This window comes from Callithrix jacchus, chromosome 4, assembly GCF_049354715.1.
Source record: "Callithrix jacchus isolate 240 chromosome 4, calJac240_pri, whole genome shotgun sequence".
Lineage (NCBI taxonomy): Eukaryota > Metazoa > Chordata > Mammalia > Primates > Cebidae > Callithrix > Callithrix jacchus.
Window position 1 is genome coordinate 47,488,489 of NC_133505.1, and position 18,989 is coordinate 47,507,477.

Below are 18,989 nucleotides of genomic sequence, written 5' to 3' on the forward strand. Positions count from 1 at the left end.
CTGGGCATGGTGGTGCACACCTGTAGTCCCAGCTACCCGGGAGGCTGAGGCAGGAGAATCACTTGAACCTGGAGATGGAGGTTTCAGTGAGCCGAGATCATGCCACTGCACTCCAGACTGATGACAGAAACAGACTCTGTTTAAAAAAAAATACAGACGGGGAGAGAGATCCAAGATGGCTGATTAGTAGCAGCTCAGGATTGTAGCTCCCAGTGAAAGTGCAGTGAGTGAGTGGATGCTACATTTTCAGACGAATTTTTGTTGCCCACAGACCAGGAGATTCCCAGAGGAGGAGCCCCATGGGTCGCCAGCACAACTCTTTTGGACGGCATGGCTGTTTTGCTGGCGCCCTGGTGCAGCAGTTCTCAGTGCAGAGTATACGGGACTGGATGCCCTTTTGGTTGGCGTTTGGAGCTCTGGGAAGGCAGAGTCGCCCATTCAGCTGACTGAAAAGGGGACTGAAGCAGGGAACCAGAGTGGGAGATTCCCAGGCAGAAAAGTGCCACAAATCTCAATGCTGCTGTTTCAGCCGGTGCAGTGGGTCACCGCAGGGGAAATTATACAGATTCCAGCACCTTTTCAGTGGGTGACTGGAACACCTGGGAGAGAGTCAACTGTTCAACTAAAAAAAAAAAGAGGAGGCTCTGAGACAGGGAGCCAGGTGATCGGGCTCAACTGGTCCAACCTCCACAAAAAAACAAAACAAACAAACAAAAAAACAGCAATTGGAAGCGCTGAGGATTGAGAGTTTCACAGCAAGCACAAGAGAGTTTCACAGCAAGCACAACTGAACCAGGGAAGGTCCAGCTTTGTTGGGGAGGGGTGTCCACCAAAGGAAAACTAAGAAACAGAAAAAACTTCATCACCAACAAGCTGGACATCCACTCAGAGACCCAATTGGAAAGTCAGCAATTACAAAGACGACAGGTGGATAAATCCACAAAGACGGGAAGAAACCAGGGCAAAAAGGCTGAAAAAACCTGAAATCAGAATGCTTCTCCTCCTAAAGGGGATCGCAGCTCCTCATCAGCAAGGGAACAAGGCCTGATGCAGAATGAGTGTGATGAATTGACAGAATCAGGCTTCAGAAGGTGGATAATAAGAAACTTCTGTGAGCTAAAAGAACATGTTCTAACCCAATGCAAAGAAACTAAGAACCTTGAAAAAAGGTTTGACAAAATGCTAATGAGAATAGACAATTTAAAGAGGAATATAAGTGAATTAATGGAGCTGAAAAACACAACACGAGAATTTCGCGAAGCATGCACAAGTTTTAACAGCCAAATTGATCAAGAAGCAGAAAGGCTATCAGAGGTCGAAGGCCAACTTAATGAAATAAAACGAGAAGACAAGATTAGAGAAAAAAGGGTAAAAACGAATGAGCAAAGTCTCCAAGAAATATGGGACTATGTGAAAAGACCTAATCTACATTTGATAGGTGTACCTGAATATGACAAAGAGAATGAATCCAAGCTGAAAAATATTCTTCAGGATATTATCCAGGAAAACTTTCCCAACCTAGCAAGGTAGGACAATACTCAACTCCAGGTAATACAGAGAACACCACAAAGATATTCCTCAAGAAGAGCAACCCCAAGGCACATAATCGTTAGATTCACCAGGGTTGAAATGAAGGAGAAAATACTAAGGGCAGCCAGAGAGAAAGGTCAGGTTATCCACAAAGGGAAGCCTATCAGACTCACAGCAGATCTCTTAGCAGAAACCCTATGAGCCAGAAGAGAGTGGGGGCCAATATTCAACATCCTCAAAGAAAAGAACTTTCAACCCAGAATTTCATATCCAGCCAAACTAAGCTTCACAAGTGAAGGAAAAATAAAATTTTTTGCGAACAAGCAAGTACTCAGAGATTTCATCACCACCAGGCCTGCTTTACAAGAGCTTCTGGGGGAGCTGCTCTGCTGTGTATGAAACCCCGATCCAACCCTTGTGTTGAGGGCTGACTTTCAATAGATCAATAGATTACAAGAGCTTCTGAAAGAAGCACTGCACATAGAAAGGAACAACCAGTATCAGCCATTCCAAAAACATACCAAAAGGTAAAGAGCATCACCATAATGAAGAATTTACATCAACTAATGGGCAAAACAGCCAGCTAGCATTAAATGTCAGTATTAAATTCACATATATCAATATTAATCCTAACTTTAAATGGACTAAATGCCCCAATCAAAAGACACAGACAGGCAAATTGAATAAAAAACCAAAACCCTTTGGTATGCTGCATCCAGACCCATCTTGCACACAAGGATACACAAAGACTCAAAACAAAGGGATGGAGGAAGATTTACCAACCAAATGGAGAGTTAAAAAAAAAAAAAAAAAGCAGGAGTTGCAATTCTCGTCTCTGATAAAATAGACTTTAAACCAACAAAGACCAAAAGGGACAAAGAAGGACATTACATAATGGTAAAAGGATCAATGCAACAAGAAGAGCTAACGATACTAAATATATACGCACCCAATACAAGACCACTCAGATACATAAGGCAAATTCTTAATGACTTACAAAGAGACTTAGACTCCCACACAATAATAGTAGGAGACTTTAACACTACATTGTCAATATTAGACAGATCAACGAGACAGAAAATTAACAAGGATATCCACGACTTGAACACAGACCTGGAACAAGTAAACTTAATAAACATTTACAGAACTCTCCACCCCAAATCCACAAAATACACATTTTTCTCAGTATCATATCACACCTATTCTAAAAGTGACCCCATAATTGGGAGTAAATCACTCCTCAGCATTTGCATAGCATTTCACAGTTTTAAATGAAATATTGGTTGGCTGCTTGTTTGTTATTTTCCTCCCTTATTCCTTCCTGTCTCCATTGTTAAGCACAATTATTGGCATAAAAGAGGTTTTTAATACCCATTTTTAGACTTCATTCTAACCTGGGCAATAGAGCAAGATTCTCATCTCTCCCTCTTTCTCTTCCTCTTTATTTCTCTCTTTCATTCTTTCTTCTTTTCTCTTTTTCTTTCTTTTTTTCTCTTTCAAAAAAATACAGATGAGAGGATTTCTCAGGTACACTTATATGAAAGAACCATGTTACATTAAGAATTATACTGTGTTGAAATATTCTCAGCTATCAAGAAAAATATCTATAATATCCTGGTTACATAAAGTATTTACAAAAAACATCTTCTAGAAGTTGGTAAAGATCATGAAGCCTGCCAAACAAGGCATGGTGGTGCCACAAGTCCAGAAAAAAATGCCACACCCATGGGGTCTCAGAATCTACTGTAATGGCAGTGCTCTCACTCACTCTCCTAGCCTTGAACACCACCCGCTTCTCAAATACAGACCTTTTCTGGCAGGAGGGGTCCTTCACCTCTCAAGCACCATGACTGAATTAGTCTTGCTGTCACTTCTTACATGAGAAATGCAACAGCTCTTGAGACATTCTGTATCCATGGTGCAGATCTCCTGGGAGCATGCCAAGCCACCCAAACCCCAATAGTACTCCCAAGTTGGAGTCATCTCCATAATAAAGTGTGGGGCTCCTGTATCCTCTGCATTGGCCACCCACATGAAGAACAACTTTCTTCAGCTGCATTAAAAATGGGGCGTTGATGTAGATTTCGAAAGGCTACAGCAGCAAGATCATGGAAACCTTATGTCAACTTCAGAATCTGACTTCTCTCTCTTCCTTGGGGTTGGATCCTCCAAAGCCATCATATCCTAACATGAATTTCCTAAATGATCATGTTTCTTCAGGAAACATCTCTTCCAGGGCCTCTACTCACCCTGCATTGCCCAGCCTTTCTTTAGGCCATGAGGATTCTGGGGAAAATGCAAATTGTCGAGGAAATACTCCTCTTTGCATGAATAGTTTTTGAAAATTATATATGGGGCAGAACCTGATATAATCCATGAGAAGAGCCAGAATAGCCAAATACTTTTTTTTAATTGATATGAATCTGGAACAAAGCAATTGCTTCATATCAACCAGTGCCATTTTACAAAATGTTTGGCACTGCCAAACTCAGTCTAAATCTCAGAGGAAAAGTCATTAGAAGAAAAATGATTAAAACAAGCTCTACACAACAAAGCTGTTTCTGTCCCTTGAGATGGTCCACTATAAATGAACTGCCATGTGTATAAAGAATACTCTGCCTGTAAATACATATGCTTTTCTCTAAGAGTTATGAAAATAGATCAATATTATTAGTGAAGGAATAAATGAAATATTTACCATGAGAGAAAAGCAGTAACGGATATGGCGATATGGGGAAGGGTGCTATTTCAGGCTGGATGGTCAGGGAAGACCTCTCTAATGAAATGACATCTGAGAGACCTGAAAAGAGTAAGGGAGCAGGTCCTAGGATCATCTAGGGGACTGAGTTTCCAGAAAAGACAACAGTCAAAACCCTAAAGCAGAAAAGAAGCAACGTTAGTGTATTAAATCAGTAAACTATGGTTCACCACCTGGTTTTATAAATAAAGTTTATTGGCACATTCATTTACTTATATATTGTCTATGGGTGCTTTTGAGTTGAGTAATTGCAACAGAGACAGTTTGGTCAACAAAGCCTATTTACCAACTGGCCCTTTACAGAAAGTCTGCCAAACCACAATGTAAGATGAACATCAAGGAGATGAATGTAACCTGGAAAGAGAGGCAGGGGCCAGATCACTTTGGGCCTGGTAGGATAAAACCACCTAAACAACCACCTACCTACCAAACAACAAACACATCCCCAAGGGATTAAGACTGCAGATTTATTTACAAATTGGGGTCCAAAGGTTTCTTTTCATTGCGTCATTCTAGGGTACCCATCTGACCTCTGCTTTATTTCTGGTACCCAGGGTTTTCAGCGGTTTTTTCCATGTGACAGGGATGTGCACATCTGAGAGGGTTCCAGGCACATATCCACAATAAGCCTAAACAAATAAGATTTAAGAAAATTAGAAAATGAACATTCACAAATAATAATTATATGCTACAAGTTATTTTGATATGAATGTGATATTTTAAATTACATTTTTATATTTATATTATATTTAAATTTCAAAGGGTTAGCCTGGTTTGTACTATTCATACTAGTGGCAACTGAATACAACTGAAATGTTTAATAATAAAGGACTGGCTAAATAAAGGGTGGTACATTTATCCATATAAAAATATTATGCAGCTGTCAAAATCAATACTGTAGAAGAATAACATGAGAATATATTCAGTGTTAATCATTAAGTGAAAGAAAATCAATCATAGATAGGACTAAGACTAAAACAAATGTAGAGATAGGACTAAAAAACAGAATATAAATGTTATAAACCTTAACAAAATAGTATAATAAAATGAGGGAAGGAGGAGAGGAGGCATAAAAGGCAGTGTTGGTATGCTGATTTCATTATCTATCAGGTCAAAATATATTATTCAAGGCTGATAAATCAAGTAGTAGGTTGTAATTATATTTAAAGATACAAAGTCAATCAATTAGTCAATAAATCAGTAGAATTGGGGGTTGAAGGATGGAGAAAAGTAGGAAGAAGGTGGAAATGTAAGTTTATGACATTCAGTTTTTTCCAGGACATTAATAAATGCTGCCTAAAAATATCAATTTTTAAGTAACTACTATAAAGTTACAAATATAAACTTGAAACAGAAATTTAAACTTTCCAGATTATTGAAAGAAATAAAGACACACACAAACAAAACAGGTTAAAAAAGACCCAGAGACCATATGGTAAAAGAAGCTACCTAAACAGAATAATATAAAATGTGATGAGATAAGCAAGACTTTCATAAACATAAATAAGTTAAATTCACCTATTAAAAGAAAATATTATAATTGATTATAAAAGAAAACACAGCTAGTCTCCATATACAAGCAGCATACCTAATAAAAATAATTCAAGCTGAAAACAAAACTATGGGCAGAAGCACATGAGGCAAATGCAAACAAAATGTAAGCAGGGCTTCTAGTCTTAATATCAGACAAGAATAAATTCAGGGCAAAATGCAATAAAGAAAACAAAGAGGGCTTTGCATAATGATAAAGGAGATAATCTACAATGAAGAACTAAAAATATGCTTTTTATGTATTCCAAAATCTAAAAGTGCTTAAAAATACTATAATCTCATGAAAATCACTGATAAAAAACATAAATATACTAATGAGCAGAACTATCAGCACATTAAAAAATTGTATATCACAATCAAGGGTGGTTTATTCCAGGAATAAAAGGATTGCTCAATAAGTAAATCTGTAATACTGATTATATTAATTGATCAAAAAGAAAAACCATAAGATTAAAGTCCACCACACTGAAAGGCATTTTGTGAAACTCTACATCCATTCTTAATGTAAGAAGAATCTTTCAACAACATAAGTACAGAGGAGTAATTTCTTAAGATATCTGTTTGTCTATTCACTTACCCCAAAGCCAGGATCACGCTTAGTGGGAAATACTGGTGCATACTTATTAAAGTCAAGAGCAAAACAAAGACATAATTGATTACTATTCAGATTTAACATTTTTCTGGGTGATTTAGCCAATGTAATGAGACAAAGAGGAAAAAAAAAACAAGAGGCATAATTATAGGGAAAAGAGGCCGAGCAGAGTGGCTCATACCTGTAATTCCAGCACTTTGGGAGGCCAAGCAGGGAGGATCACTTGAGGCCATGAGTTCAAGACTAGCCTGGCCAACAAGGTGAAGCCCTGTCGTTACTAAAATTACAAAAAGTTAGCTAGGCATGGCAGCATACACCTATAGTCCCAGTTACTCAGGAGGCTGAGGTGGGAGAGTTGCTTGAACCCAGGAGGCAGAGGTTGCAGTGAGGCAAGATTGCGCTACCACACTCCAGCCTGGGTGGCAAGACTATGACCCTGTCTCAAAAAAAAAAAAAAAACAAATTGGGAAAATAGAAACTAAATGTTACATTATTTGAAAAGAAAATAATTACCTATATGGCAAACTCAGGCAAATCAATTGAAAAACCATTAAAATTAATAAGATAATTTGGTAAAGAACTGGTACAAAATTGATATACCAAAATCAATAGTTTTCATACACACACACACAAGTTGGAGGAAATAATAGAAGAAAAGATCTACTGACATTAGTAGTAAAAGATAAAATAACCAGGAATAAACAGGGAATAGTAAGATCAATGGAAAGCAAACTTGAAAATGCAATTGAAGGGCAATAAAAGAGGTTTAAACAAATGGTAGCATACCGTATTCTTGAATAGTAAGACAACAACTTATAGGTATTTATTTTCCTTAAGTTATGTGTAAATTTAATGTGAGACCATTAAGAATACCAACAGAAATTTTTGGGACCTGATCAAGTTAATTCTAAAGCACACAGGGAAAAAATAAACATGTTAAGTGTAAGTTTTAAAAAAGAAAGTAAAAAGAGTAATAAAGAGGTATCTAGCCCCTTCAGATTTTAAAACATATCATCAAGCTACAATAATAAAAAGTGAAATACTAGAATATGAAAAGACAGTCAGATCAAAAGAACAGACCAGAAAGTCCAAAATTGGTACAAATACACAAGAAATGTGGTATATGATACAGATGGCTTTTAACTTAGCAGGAAAGAGATGGGTTATTTAATAAACGAAGCTGAAGGAACTAGTGAGATCCCTAAACAAATAGATGCCTGAATAAATAAAGCTGTATCCCTATCTGTAACCACACTCTAAAATAAATACTAGATAGATAAAAAGCTTAAACACAGAAAATGAAAGCAGTAGGCAAACATGGAATTTTTTTTTTTTCTGTATGACATAAATCCAGGTCTTAAAATACATGAATTTAACAACATAAAATTTCCACATAGAAACAAAAACAGCAACAAATTTGAACAAATTGAACAAAAATATTTAACACACATAATTCAAAGATCCAGTTTTCCTCATTTATGAAGAGTCCCTAAATGAAATTTTAAAATTCCCAAGAATGCAATAGAAATCAGGCAAAGGCTAAAACATTCACAGATAAATACAAATGGCTCATAAATTTATAGAAAGATGTTCACCAATAATAAGAAATTTAAATTAAAACTATGAGGTGTCATTTCACCTATCAGATTGGCAAAGTAGAGAAAATTGGGTAACACCCTGTGTTGGAGGGTATGAGGAAACTGGCATTTTCATACATTGCTGGTAGGAATGTAAATGAGAATCACTACTATCTGGGGCAACATCTGTCAACAATTTCAGTCAAATATCCTTTTGCCAGCAAATCTAAGAAATTATCTCAGAGAAGTACTCACATATGTGGAAATGACATATGTGCAATGATATTCATTGCATACTGTTTGCAACAACAAAAGATTAGAAATGATCTGAATAGTTCCAAGATGGAACAACTCAGGATTGCAGCTCTGAGAGAAGGCACAAAGGGTGAATCCAAGCCACATTTCCAGATGGATCTTTGTTGCCCAAAGAACGGGGAAATTCCCAGGTGTAGGAGAGACACGGGACGCCAGCACAGCCCTTTGAGCTGGCGTGGCCATTGCGGCCAGCACCGCAGCGCAGTGGCAACCTGCACAAAACGCACTGGTCTGGGTGCCCTGTTAAGCTAGCAATCTGAGATTTGGGAGGGCAGATTAACATATCCATCTGATTAAAGGGGACTTGGACAGCGAGCCAGACCAGGAGATTCCCAGGAAGCGACATTTGAGCATGCGCAGTGGGTCGCTGCACGGGAAATCACACAGATCCTGGTGCCCTATCAGCAGGCGACTGAAACACGTGGGAGAGAGTCAACTGTTCAACTTAAAACAAAAAGAGAAAAAGGGCTCTGAGGTAGGGAACCAGGTGATCAGGCTCAGCGGGTCCCACCCCCACAGGGACAAACAAAACGGCAATTCGAAATGCTCGGGGTTGAGAGTTTCACTGCAGGCACAGCTGAATGAAGGACGGTGCAGCTCGGTGGGGGAGGGGTGTCCGCCATTACCGAGGCATTCCGCCCCTACTGAGGTACACTCCCATTGCTGATGCAGTCTGCCATTGCCAAGGCAACCCGCCAAAACAGAGAGACTCTGCCAGCAGGGCGGAGCCCATGACAGCAGAACGGAGCCCACGGCAACAGGGCAGAGCCTTGACAGGCAAATAGTGACTAGACTGCCTCCTAGCTGGGCAGGACAGTGCAGTGGATACTCATAAAGAAAGCCCTAACTCCCTGAGACAGAGCATCTGAAGAAAAAAAGGGGTTTTATAAGTTCTGCAGCAGACTTAAACGCACTTGCCTAACAACCCTGAATGAACAACGGAGCTCACAGCTTAGCACTTGAGCTCCTATAAAGTACAGACCATCTCCTCAAGCAGCTCCCTGACCCCTGTATATCCAAAGGGTCACCTCAAAAAGGACTGATCAGACTGACATTTGGCAGGCATCATTCTGGGACAAAGATAGCAGAAGAAGAAACTGGTAGCATCCCTCACTGTTCCGCAGCTGCTACAGGTATACCCTAGACAAGCAGGGCCTGGAGTGGACCTCAGCAGTCATACAGCAGAGGGGCTAGACTGTTAGAAGGAAAACTAAGTAACAGAAATACCTCATCATCAACAATCTGGGCATCCACTCAGAGACCCAATCGAAAAGTCAGCAACAAGGAGCTGAAAAACACAATACGAGAACTTCATGAAGCATGCAAAAAAAAAAAAAAAAGAAAAGAAAAGAAAAGTCAGCAACTACTCAGATGACAGGTGGATAAATCCACAAAGATGGGAAGAAACCAGCACAAAAAGGAGGAAAACACCCAAAACCAAAACACCTCGCCTCCTACAAAGGACCAAAACTCCTCACCAGCAAGGGAGCAAAGCTGGATGGAGAATGAGTGTGATGAAATGACGGAATCAGACTTCAGAAGGTGGATAATGAGAAACTTCTGTGAGCTAAAAGAACATGTTCTAAATCAATGCAAAGAAACAAAGAACCTTGAAAAAAGATTTGAAAAAAGATTCGAGGAAATAATAACAAGAATGGACAACTTAGAGAGAAATATGAATGAATTGAAGGAGCTCAAAAACACAACATGAGAACTTCGTGAAGCATGCACAAGTTTCAACAGCGGAACTGACAAAGTAGAAGAAAGAATATCAGAAGTCGAAGATCAACTCAATAAAATAAAATGAGAAACCAAGATTAGAGAAAAAAGAGCAAAAAGGAAAACAAAGTCTCCAAGAAATGTGGGACTATGTGAAGAGACCTAACCTACGTTTGATAGGTGTACCAGAATGTGACGAAGAGAATGAATCCAAGCTTGAAAATACTCTTCATGATATTATACAGGAAAATTTCCCCAATCTAGCAAGACAGGCCAATATTCAAGTCCAGGAAATACAAAGAACACCACAAAGATATTCCACAAGAAGAGTAACCCCAAGACACATAATCGTCAGATTCACCAGAGTTGAAATGAAGGAGAAAATGCTAAGGGCAGCCAGAGAGAAAGGTCGGGTCACCCACAAAGGGAAGCCCATTAGACTCACAGCAGATCTCTCAGCAGAAACCCTACAAGCCAGAAGAGAGTGGGGGCCAATATTCAACATCCTTAAAGAAAAGAACTTTCAACCCAGAATTTCATATCCAGCCAAACTGAGCTTCATAAGTGAAGAAAAAATAAAATCCTTTGCAAACAAGCAAGTACTCAGAGATTTTGTCACCACCAGGCCTGCTTTACGAGAGCTCCTGAAAGAGGCACTACACATAGAAAGGAACAACCAGTACCAGCCATTCTAAAAACATACCAAATGCTAAAGAGCATCAACAAAATGAAGAATCTGCATCAACTAATGGGCAAAACAGCCAGCTAGCATCAAAATGGCAGTATCAAATTCACACATAACAATATTTTTTTTTTCTACATGACCTAGTCCCATCATACTTCTCTCTTTTTGGAGACCCAAGATTCAGTGTGGGCACTTCCTAAAGCTCTTAGACCCGGTTAAAAGATAAAGACTAAATTCAAAACGACCTATCTAAATAATATTAGTCTCCTTATACAATCCTATGGTAGATTTTTATAATTTTCTGTTTGAATTGGCATCCAGTTTTTTTTTTTTTTTTTTTTTTTTTTTTTTTTTTTTAGGGAAAAGGGGAAAAAAAGAAAAAGAGGGAAAAAGGAATATTACTTCATTCCTAAAATGGGTTTCAATAATGGCCGATCAATATTTTGAGTGTTTAAAGTGGTTAATGCATATTTTATGTGTTTAAAATGGAGACCTCTATTGTGTTTATTTGTTCTGGCTCTGAGTTCAAATCCTGGATATCGTTATCAATTTGTTGTCTCATTGAATCTAAATCTCACTACGTGTCTTATGTATCTGGGTGTTAAGATCTCTTATTGTTACATTAATCCTTTTACCCTTGTATCCTTATAGCTTTGAAATCTATTTTGTCAAATGTGAAAATTGCAACTCCTGCTTTTTATTTATTTATTTTTGCTCTCCATTAGGTTGGTACTTTTTTTTTTTTTCCAACCCTTTATTTTGAGTCTATGTATATCTTTGGATATACCGTTGGATTTTGTCTGTATCTTTTGATTGGGAGATTTGGTTGATTTAACTTTAGGGTTGCTGCCATTTGATATTAACTGGCTATTTTGTCCTTTTGTTGATAAAAATTCTTCTTTATGTTAATGCTCTTTACTTTTTGGTGTATTTTTAGAAAGGATCATACTGGTTGTTCCTTTCTGTGTATAATGCTTCTTTTAGAAGTTCTTGTAAAGCAGGCCTGGTGGTAATAAAATCTCTGAGTACTTGCTTGTTCCTAAAAGATTTTATTTTACCTTCAAATGTAAAGCTTAAATTGGCAGGATATGAAATTCTGGGCTGAAAGTTTTGTTCTTTAAGTATATTGAATATTGGCCCCCACTCTCTTCTAGCTTGTAGGGTTTCCGTTGAGAGATCTGCTGTAAGCCTAATAGGCTTACCTTTATGGGTAACTTGATCTTTCTCTCTGGCTGCCCTTAATATTTTCTCCTTCGTTTCGATCTTGGTGAATCTAACGATTATGTGCCTTGGGGTTGGTCTTCTTGAGGAATATCTTTGTGGTGTTCTCTGTATTGCCTGGGGTTGAATAGTGTTCTGCTTTGCTAAATTAGGAAAATTTTCCTGGATAATGTCCTGGAGAGTATTTTCCAGCTTGACTTCATTCTCTCCGTCACATTCAGGTACACCAATCAAGCGTATATTAGGTCTTTTCACATAGTCCCATATTTCTTGGAGACTTTGCTCATTCCTTTTTATCCTTTTTTCTCTATTCTTGTCTTGTCGTTTTGTTTCATTAAGTTGGTCTTCGACCTCTAATACCCTTTCTTCTGCTTGATCCATTCGGCTGTTTAAGCTTGTACATATTTCACTGAGTTCTCGTGTTGTATTTTTCAACTCCATAAGTTCATTTGTATTCCTCTCTATATTGTCTATTCTTTTCAACATTTCATCGAACCTTTTTTCCAAGTTCTTAGTTTCTTTACATTGGGTTAGAACAAGTTCCTTTAACTCCCAGAAGTTTCTTATCATCCACCTTTTAAAGCCTACTTCAGATAATGGAACACAGTCCTTTTCCATCAGGGCTTGTTCCGTTACTGATGAGTCCTTTTCCATCAGGGCTTGTTCGGTTGCTGATGAGTCCTTTTCCATCAGGGCTTGTTCCGTTGCTGATGGGTTCTGATTTTGAGTATACTCGGCCTTCTTAGGCTGTTTTTTTCCCTTCATTATAGATGAACCGCCTTTCTAATTAGTTTTCTGAGTCAACGTCCGACTTACTGATTCCCAGTGCTGGGATCCGAGCCACCCACTGTGGCAGCCTAAATAGCAGCAGTAAGACTGATGGTGCTCTTCTGCCTGGGAATCTCTGGTCTGGCTTCCCTCTCGAGTCCGCAACAAGCGGCTCTGACTTCCCCGAGCTCCAAACTCTGGTCAGTAGGGGAAGCAGTCCCGTTGGCTCTGCATGAAGAGCTGCTGCGCCGAGACGCCGGCAAAACCGCTGCGGCGGCCACAAGAGTCACGCTGGCGACCCGTGGGGCTCCTCCACTGGGAATCGGCTAATCGGTGAGTGACGAAAATTCGTCTAAAGATGTGGCGTCGTCTCGTTCTCTGAGCTTTCACTGGGAGCTACAATCCTGAGCTGTTAGTGGTCGGCCATCTTGAATCGTCTCCCCACACATAACAATATTAACCCTAAATGTAAATGGGCTAAATGCACCAATCAAAAGACACAAACTGGCAAATCAGATAAAAAACCAAAACCCATCGGTGTGCTGTATCCAGAAAACTCATCTCACATGCAAGGATACACAAAGGCTCAAAATAAAGGGATGGAGGAAGATTTACCAAGCAAATGGAGAGCAAAGAAAAGCAGGAGTTGCAATTCTCATCTCTGATAAAATAGACTTTAAAGCAACAAAGATCAAAAGAGACAAAGAAGGTCATTACATAATGGTAAAAGAATTAATACAACAAGAAGAACTAATGATCCTAAATATATATGGATCCAATACAGGAGCACCCAGATATATAAGGCAAGTTCTTAATGACTTACAAAGAGACTTAGACTCCATATAATATTACTGGGAGACTTTAACACTCCACTGTCACTATTAGACACATCAACCAGACAGAAAATTAACAAGGATATCCAGGGCTTGAACTCAGACCTGGAGCAAGCAAACCTGATAGACATTTACAGAACTCTCCACCCAAAATCCACAGAATATACATTCTTCTCAGCACCACATCACACCTACTCTAAAATTGACCACATAATTGGAAGTAAAGCACTCCTCAACAAATGCAAAACTACTGAAATCATAAACAGTCTCTCAGACCATAGTGCAATCAAGTTAGAACTCAGAATTCAGAAACTAACTCAGAACCGCACAGCTTCATGGAAACTGAACAACTGGCTCTTGAATGTTGACTGGGTAAACAATGAAATGAAGGCAGAAATAAAAAAGTTCTTCAAAACCAACAAGAACGAAGAGACAACATACCAGAATCTCTGGGACACATTTAAAGCAGTCTCCAGAGGAAAATATATAGCAATAAGTGCCCACATGAGAAGAATGGAGCGATCCAAAACTGACACCCTATCGGCAAAATTGAAAGAGCTAGAAGAGCAAGATCAAAAACACTCAAAACCTAGCAGAAGACAAGAAATAACTAAGATCAGAGCAGAACTGAAGGAGATTGAGACACGAAAAACTCTTCGAAAAATCAATAAATCCAAGAGTTGGTTTTTTGAAAAGATCAACAAACTAGACAGACCACTAGCCAGACTGATAAAAAAGAAAAGAGAGAATAACCAAATAGATGCAATAAAAAACGATAAAGGAGAAATCACCACAGATTCCACAGAAATTCAAACCATCTTCAGAGAATACTACAAACAACTCTATGCACATAAACTAGTAAACCTGGAAGAAATGGATAAATTCCTGGATACCTGGGTCCTCCCAAGCCTAAACCAGGAGGAAACCAAAACTATGAATAGACCAATAACAAGGTCTGAAGTTGAGGCAGAATTAAGAGCCTACCACACAAAAAAAGCCCAGGTCCAGATGGGTTCACAGCCAAATTCTACCAGACACACAAAGAGGAGCTGGTACCATTCCTTCTGAAACTCTTCCAAATAATCCAAAAAGAGGGAATCCTCCCCAAATCATTTTATGAGACCAACATCATCCTGATACCAAAACCCGGCAGAGACTCAACAAGAAAAGAAAACTTCAGGCCAATATCCATGATAAATATAGATGCAAAAATCTTCAATAAAATACTGGCAAGCTGATTGCAATAGCACATCAAAAAACTTATCCATCATGATCAAGTAGGATTCATCCCGGGGATGCAAGGCTGGTTCAACATATGCAAGTCTATAAACGTAATTCACCACATAAACAGAACCAAAAACAAAAACCACATGATTATCTCAATTGACGCAGAGAAGGCATTCGACAAAATTCCACAGCCCTTTATGCTAAAAACCCTCAATAAACTCGGTATCGATGGAACGTATCTCAAAGTAATAAAAGATATTTACAACAAACCAACAGCCAATATCATACTGAATGGGCAAAAACTGGAAGCATTCCCTTTGAAATCTGGCACTAGTCAAAGATGCCCTATCTCACCACTCCTATTCAATATAGTACTGGAAGTTCTAGCCAGAGCAATCAGGCAAGAAAAAGAAATAAAGGGTATTCAAATAGGAAAGGTGGAAGCCAAATTGTCTCTATTTGCAGACAACATGATAGTATACCTAGAAGACCCCATCATCTCAGCCCAAAAACTCCTGAAACTGATAAGCAACTTGAGCAAAGTCTCAGGATATAAAATCAATGTGCAAAAATCACAAGCATTCCTATACACCAATAACAGACTTAAAGAGAGCCAAATCAAGAACAAACTGCCATTCACAATTGCTACAACGAGAATAAAATACCTAGGAATACAACTAACAAGGAACTTAAGAGACCTCTTCAAGGAGACCTATAAACCACTGCTCAACGAAATAAGAGAGAACACAAACAGATGGAGAAACATTCCATGTTCATGGGTAGGAAGAATTAATATCGTGAAAATGGCTATACTGCCCAAAGTAATTTACAGAATCAATGCTATCCCCATCAAGCTACCATTGACTTTCTTCACAGAACTGGAAAAAAACACCATGAACTTCATATGGACCAAAAGAGAGCCTGCATAGCCAAGTCAACTCTAAGCAAAAAGAACACAGTGGGAGGCATCACACTACCGGACTTCAAACTATACTACAAGGCTACTGTAATCAAAACAGCATGGTACTGGTACCAAAACAGAGATATAGACCAATGGAACAAAACAGAGGCATCGGAGGCAACACAACATATCTACAACCATACAATCTTTGATAAACCTGACAAAAACAAGCAATGGGGAAAGGATTCCCTGTTTAATAAATGGTGTTGGGAAAACTGGCTAGCCATGTGCAGAAAGCAGAAACTGGACCCCTTCCTGACACCTTACACTAAAATTAACTCCAGATGGATTAAAGACTTAAACATAAGACCTGGCACCATCAAAACCCTAGAAGAAAATCTAGGCAAGACCATCCAGGACATAGGAGTAGGAAAAGACTTCATGACCAAAACACCAAAAGCATTGGCAACAAAAGCCAAAATAGACACAAGGGACTTAATGAAACTCCACAGCTTCTGCACAGCAAAAGAAACAGTCACTAGAGTGAATCAGCAACCAACAGAATGGGAAACATTTTTCGCAGTTTACCCATCTGACAAAAGACTGTTATCTAGAATTTACAAAGAACTCAAACAGATTTACAGGAAAAAAACAAACAAGCCCATTCAAAAATGGGCAAAGTATATGAACAGACACTTTACAAAAGAAGACATACATGAGGTCAACAAACATATGAAAAAATGCTCATCATCACTGGTCATTAGAGAGATGCAAATCAAAACCACATTGAGATACCATCTCACGCCAGTTAGAATGGCGATCATTAAAAAATCTGGATACAACAGATGCTGTAGAGGATATGGAGAAATAGGAACACTTTTACACTGTTGGTGGGAGTGTAAATTAGTTCAACCATTGTGGAAGACAGTGTGGCGATTCCTCAAGGCCTTAGAAATAGAAATTCCCATTTGACCCAGCAATCCCACTACTGGGTATATAGCTAAAGGACTATAAATTGTTCTACTATAAGGACACATGCACACGAATGTTCATTGCAGCACTGATTACAATAGCAAAGACCTGGAACCAACCCAAATGCCCATCAATGATAGACTGGATTGGGAAAATGTGGCACATATACACCATGGAATATTATGCAGCAATCAAAAATGATGAGTTTGTGTCCTTTGTAGGGACATGGATGAATCTGGAGAACATCATTCTCAGCAAACTGACACAAGAACAGAAAATGGAATACCGCATATTCTCACTCATAGGTGGGTGAGGAAAAATGAGAACACATGCACACAGGGAAGGGGGTACTACACACTGGGGTCTATTGGGGGGAATAGGGGAGGGACAGCGGTGGGGGAGCTGGGGAGGGATAGCCTGGGGAGAAATGCCAAATGTGGGTGAGGGGGAGGAAGGCAGCAAAACACACTGCCATGTGTGAACCTATGCAACTATCTTGCACGTTCTGCACATGTACCCCCATACCTAAAATGCAATTAAAAAAAAAGAAATGATCTAAATATACATTAATGGAGACTGGTTGAGTTATAATCTATCCATACAATGGTACACTCTGTAGCTGTGAAAAAGGAGGAAGCAGCTCTATCTGTGCTGACATAATTACTAAGAAATATTGTTTGCTCAAAAACCAAGAGGCACCCAATATTCCTTTCCAAATTGCCTCTCATCAATTCCTTTTATTTGTTCCTTAACATCTGAGTCCTCAGAGTGCATGCAAGCATGTTATTCTCCTTCATGATTATCACCTTTCTCCCAGGTGTTTTTTTCTAACCAAAATGCTACTTTTTTGCTCCCACCTTCTTTTTTGGGAAAGTACCTAGTACTCCTTTAAACTCAGCAGTGTCACTGTCTCCATGAAGCCTTTCCTGACCTGCAAATTAAGATCTTCTTTTGATGCTGTGGTCCTCGTTCAGAGGACATAGTCTGTGTGTGGCTTACCATACTGCACTCTGTCTGGTTACTGGCTACCTCCCCTATTTGACTGTGAGCTCCTTGAGAAATGGAACCTTGTCTGCTTTATGTCTGTAAAAGTCAAGCCCAGCACCAGGACTGGCAAAGTTTAGAGATGCTCTGTAAATGGATAGATAGATGGATGGATGAATGATACAGAGAATCTACTCCCCACCATAGCATGGGTGATCTTTTAGAAATGAAAATTGGGGGCTGGGTACAGTGGCTCATGCCTGTAATCCCAGCACTTTGAGAAGCTGAGCCGGGCAGATCACCTGAGGTCAGGAGTTGAGACCAGCCTGGCCAACATACAGTGAAACCTCATCTCTACTAAAAATACAAAAATTAGCTGGGTGTGGTGGTGCATGCCTGTAGTCCCAGCTACTTGGGAAGCTGAGACAGGAGAATTGTTTGAACCTGGGAGGTGGGGATCATGCCACTGCACTCCAGCCTGGGTGACAGAGTGAGACTCTGTTTCTCAAAAATAAAAAGAAAAAGAAAAATTGGATCGTGTCACTCCCCTACATAAAAACTTCAAATGCACATCAATAAAACTTAGACTCCTTAAGGAGAAAAAAGCAAGGGACAGAATAGTGTGTTTGGGATGGTGTAATTTGCAGGCTTGAGAGAGAAGGAACAAACATGGCAGGGTGGAGGGAGATGTTCTCACCGTATATGCCATGTACCCATTACCTCTTGACTTCTAAAATATATGCATAGAAGTGTAACAATATTTTCTTCTTTTCTATATTTCCCAAATGTTCTAAAATGAGCATGTACTTCTTGTAATAATTTAAAGAGAACCTCAAAAATAAAGAACCTTTAATTTCCACATAGTCTTTGGAGTTAGTTCCTCATTGTTTCAAAGCGATGTTTCTTCTTCTCTCATTTTGGTGTTCCAAATGAACAGTCTGAAAATGGCAAACCTCACTGCTCCCTTTAAAAATGCACACCCATTTTCTTTGTTTGGATATAATAATCACTAAAAATTCTTCCTATTTTAACATTTATGGTTTATGGCAGCGGCTCTTAAACTGTGCCAGAGATCACACCAGGGAGGCTGTTAAAATGCAGATTCTCAGGAGTCTACCCCCAGACATTCTGAGTCAGTGGGGCCCTAGAATCTGCACTTTAACATTACCACAGGAGATTCCTATGCAGGTAGTTGATCTATAGACCATACTTTTCAAAACATTCATCCATGACTTGTTAAGGAAAAGAGTATTTTTCACATAGAAGTGAAAATCCTATATAGTATAGAATTTAGGACTGAAAATGATCTCTCCCTTGAAAACACACACACACACACACACACACACACACACACAC

The 18,989-nt window shown here is 39.1% G+C and overlaps 1 protein-coding gene across 11 annotated transcripts in view; it reads right to left on the reverse strand.

Moving 5' to 3' along the window:
* Positions 1-4,462: 4,462 nt before the first annotated feature.
* SAYSD1 (SAYSVFN motif domain containing 1) overlaps positions 4,463-18,989 on the reverse strand; it is a 39,350-nt gene continuing 24,823 nt past the window's right edge. For 9 of the 11 annotated variants that reach the window (XR_013534798.1, XR_013534793.1, XR_013534796.1 and 6 more), the window contains one exon: positions 4,742-4,917. Coding sequence is in view for 1 of the 11 variants with exons in the window: in XM_035295542.3 (XP_035151433.2) it covers positions 4,586-4,642; positions 4,819-4,917 (156 nt within the window). In the remaining 10 variants the exon portion in view is untranslated. Of the gene's footprint in view, positions 4,643-4,741; positions 4,918-9,550; positions 11,071-18,989 lie in introns of those variants that run through there. The other 2 variants (XM_035295542.3, XR_013534799.1) reach the window with 2 other exon arrangements.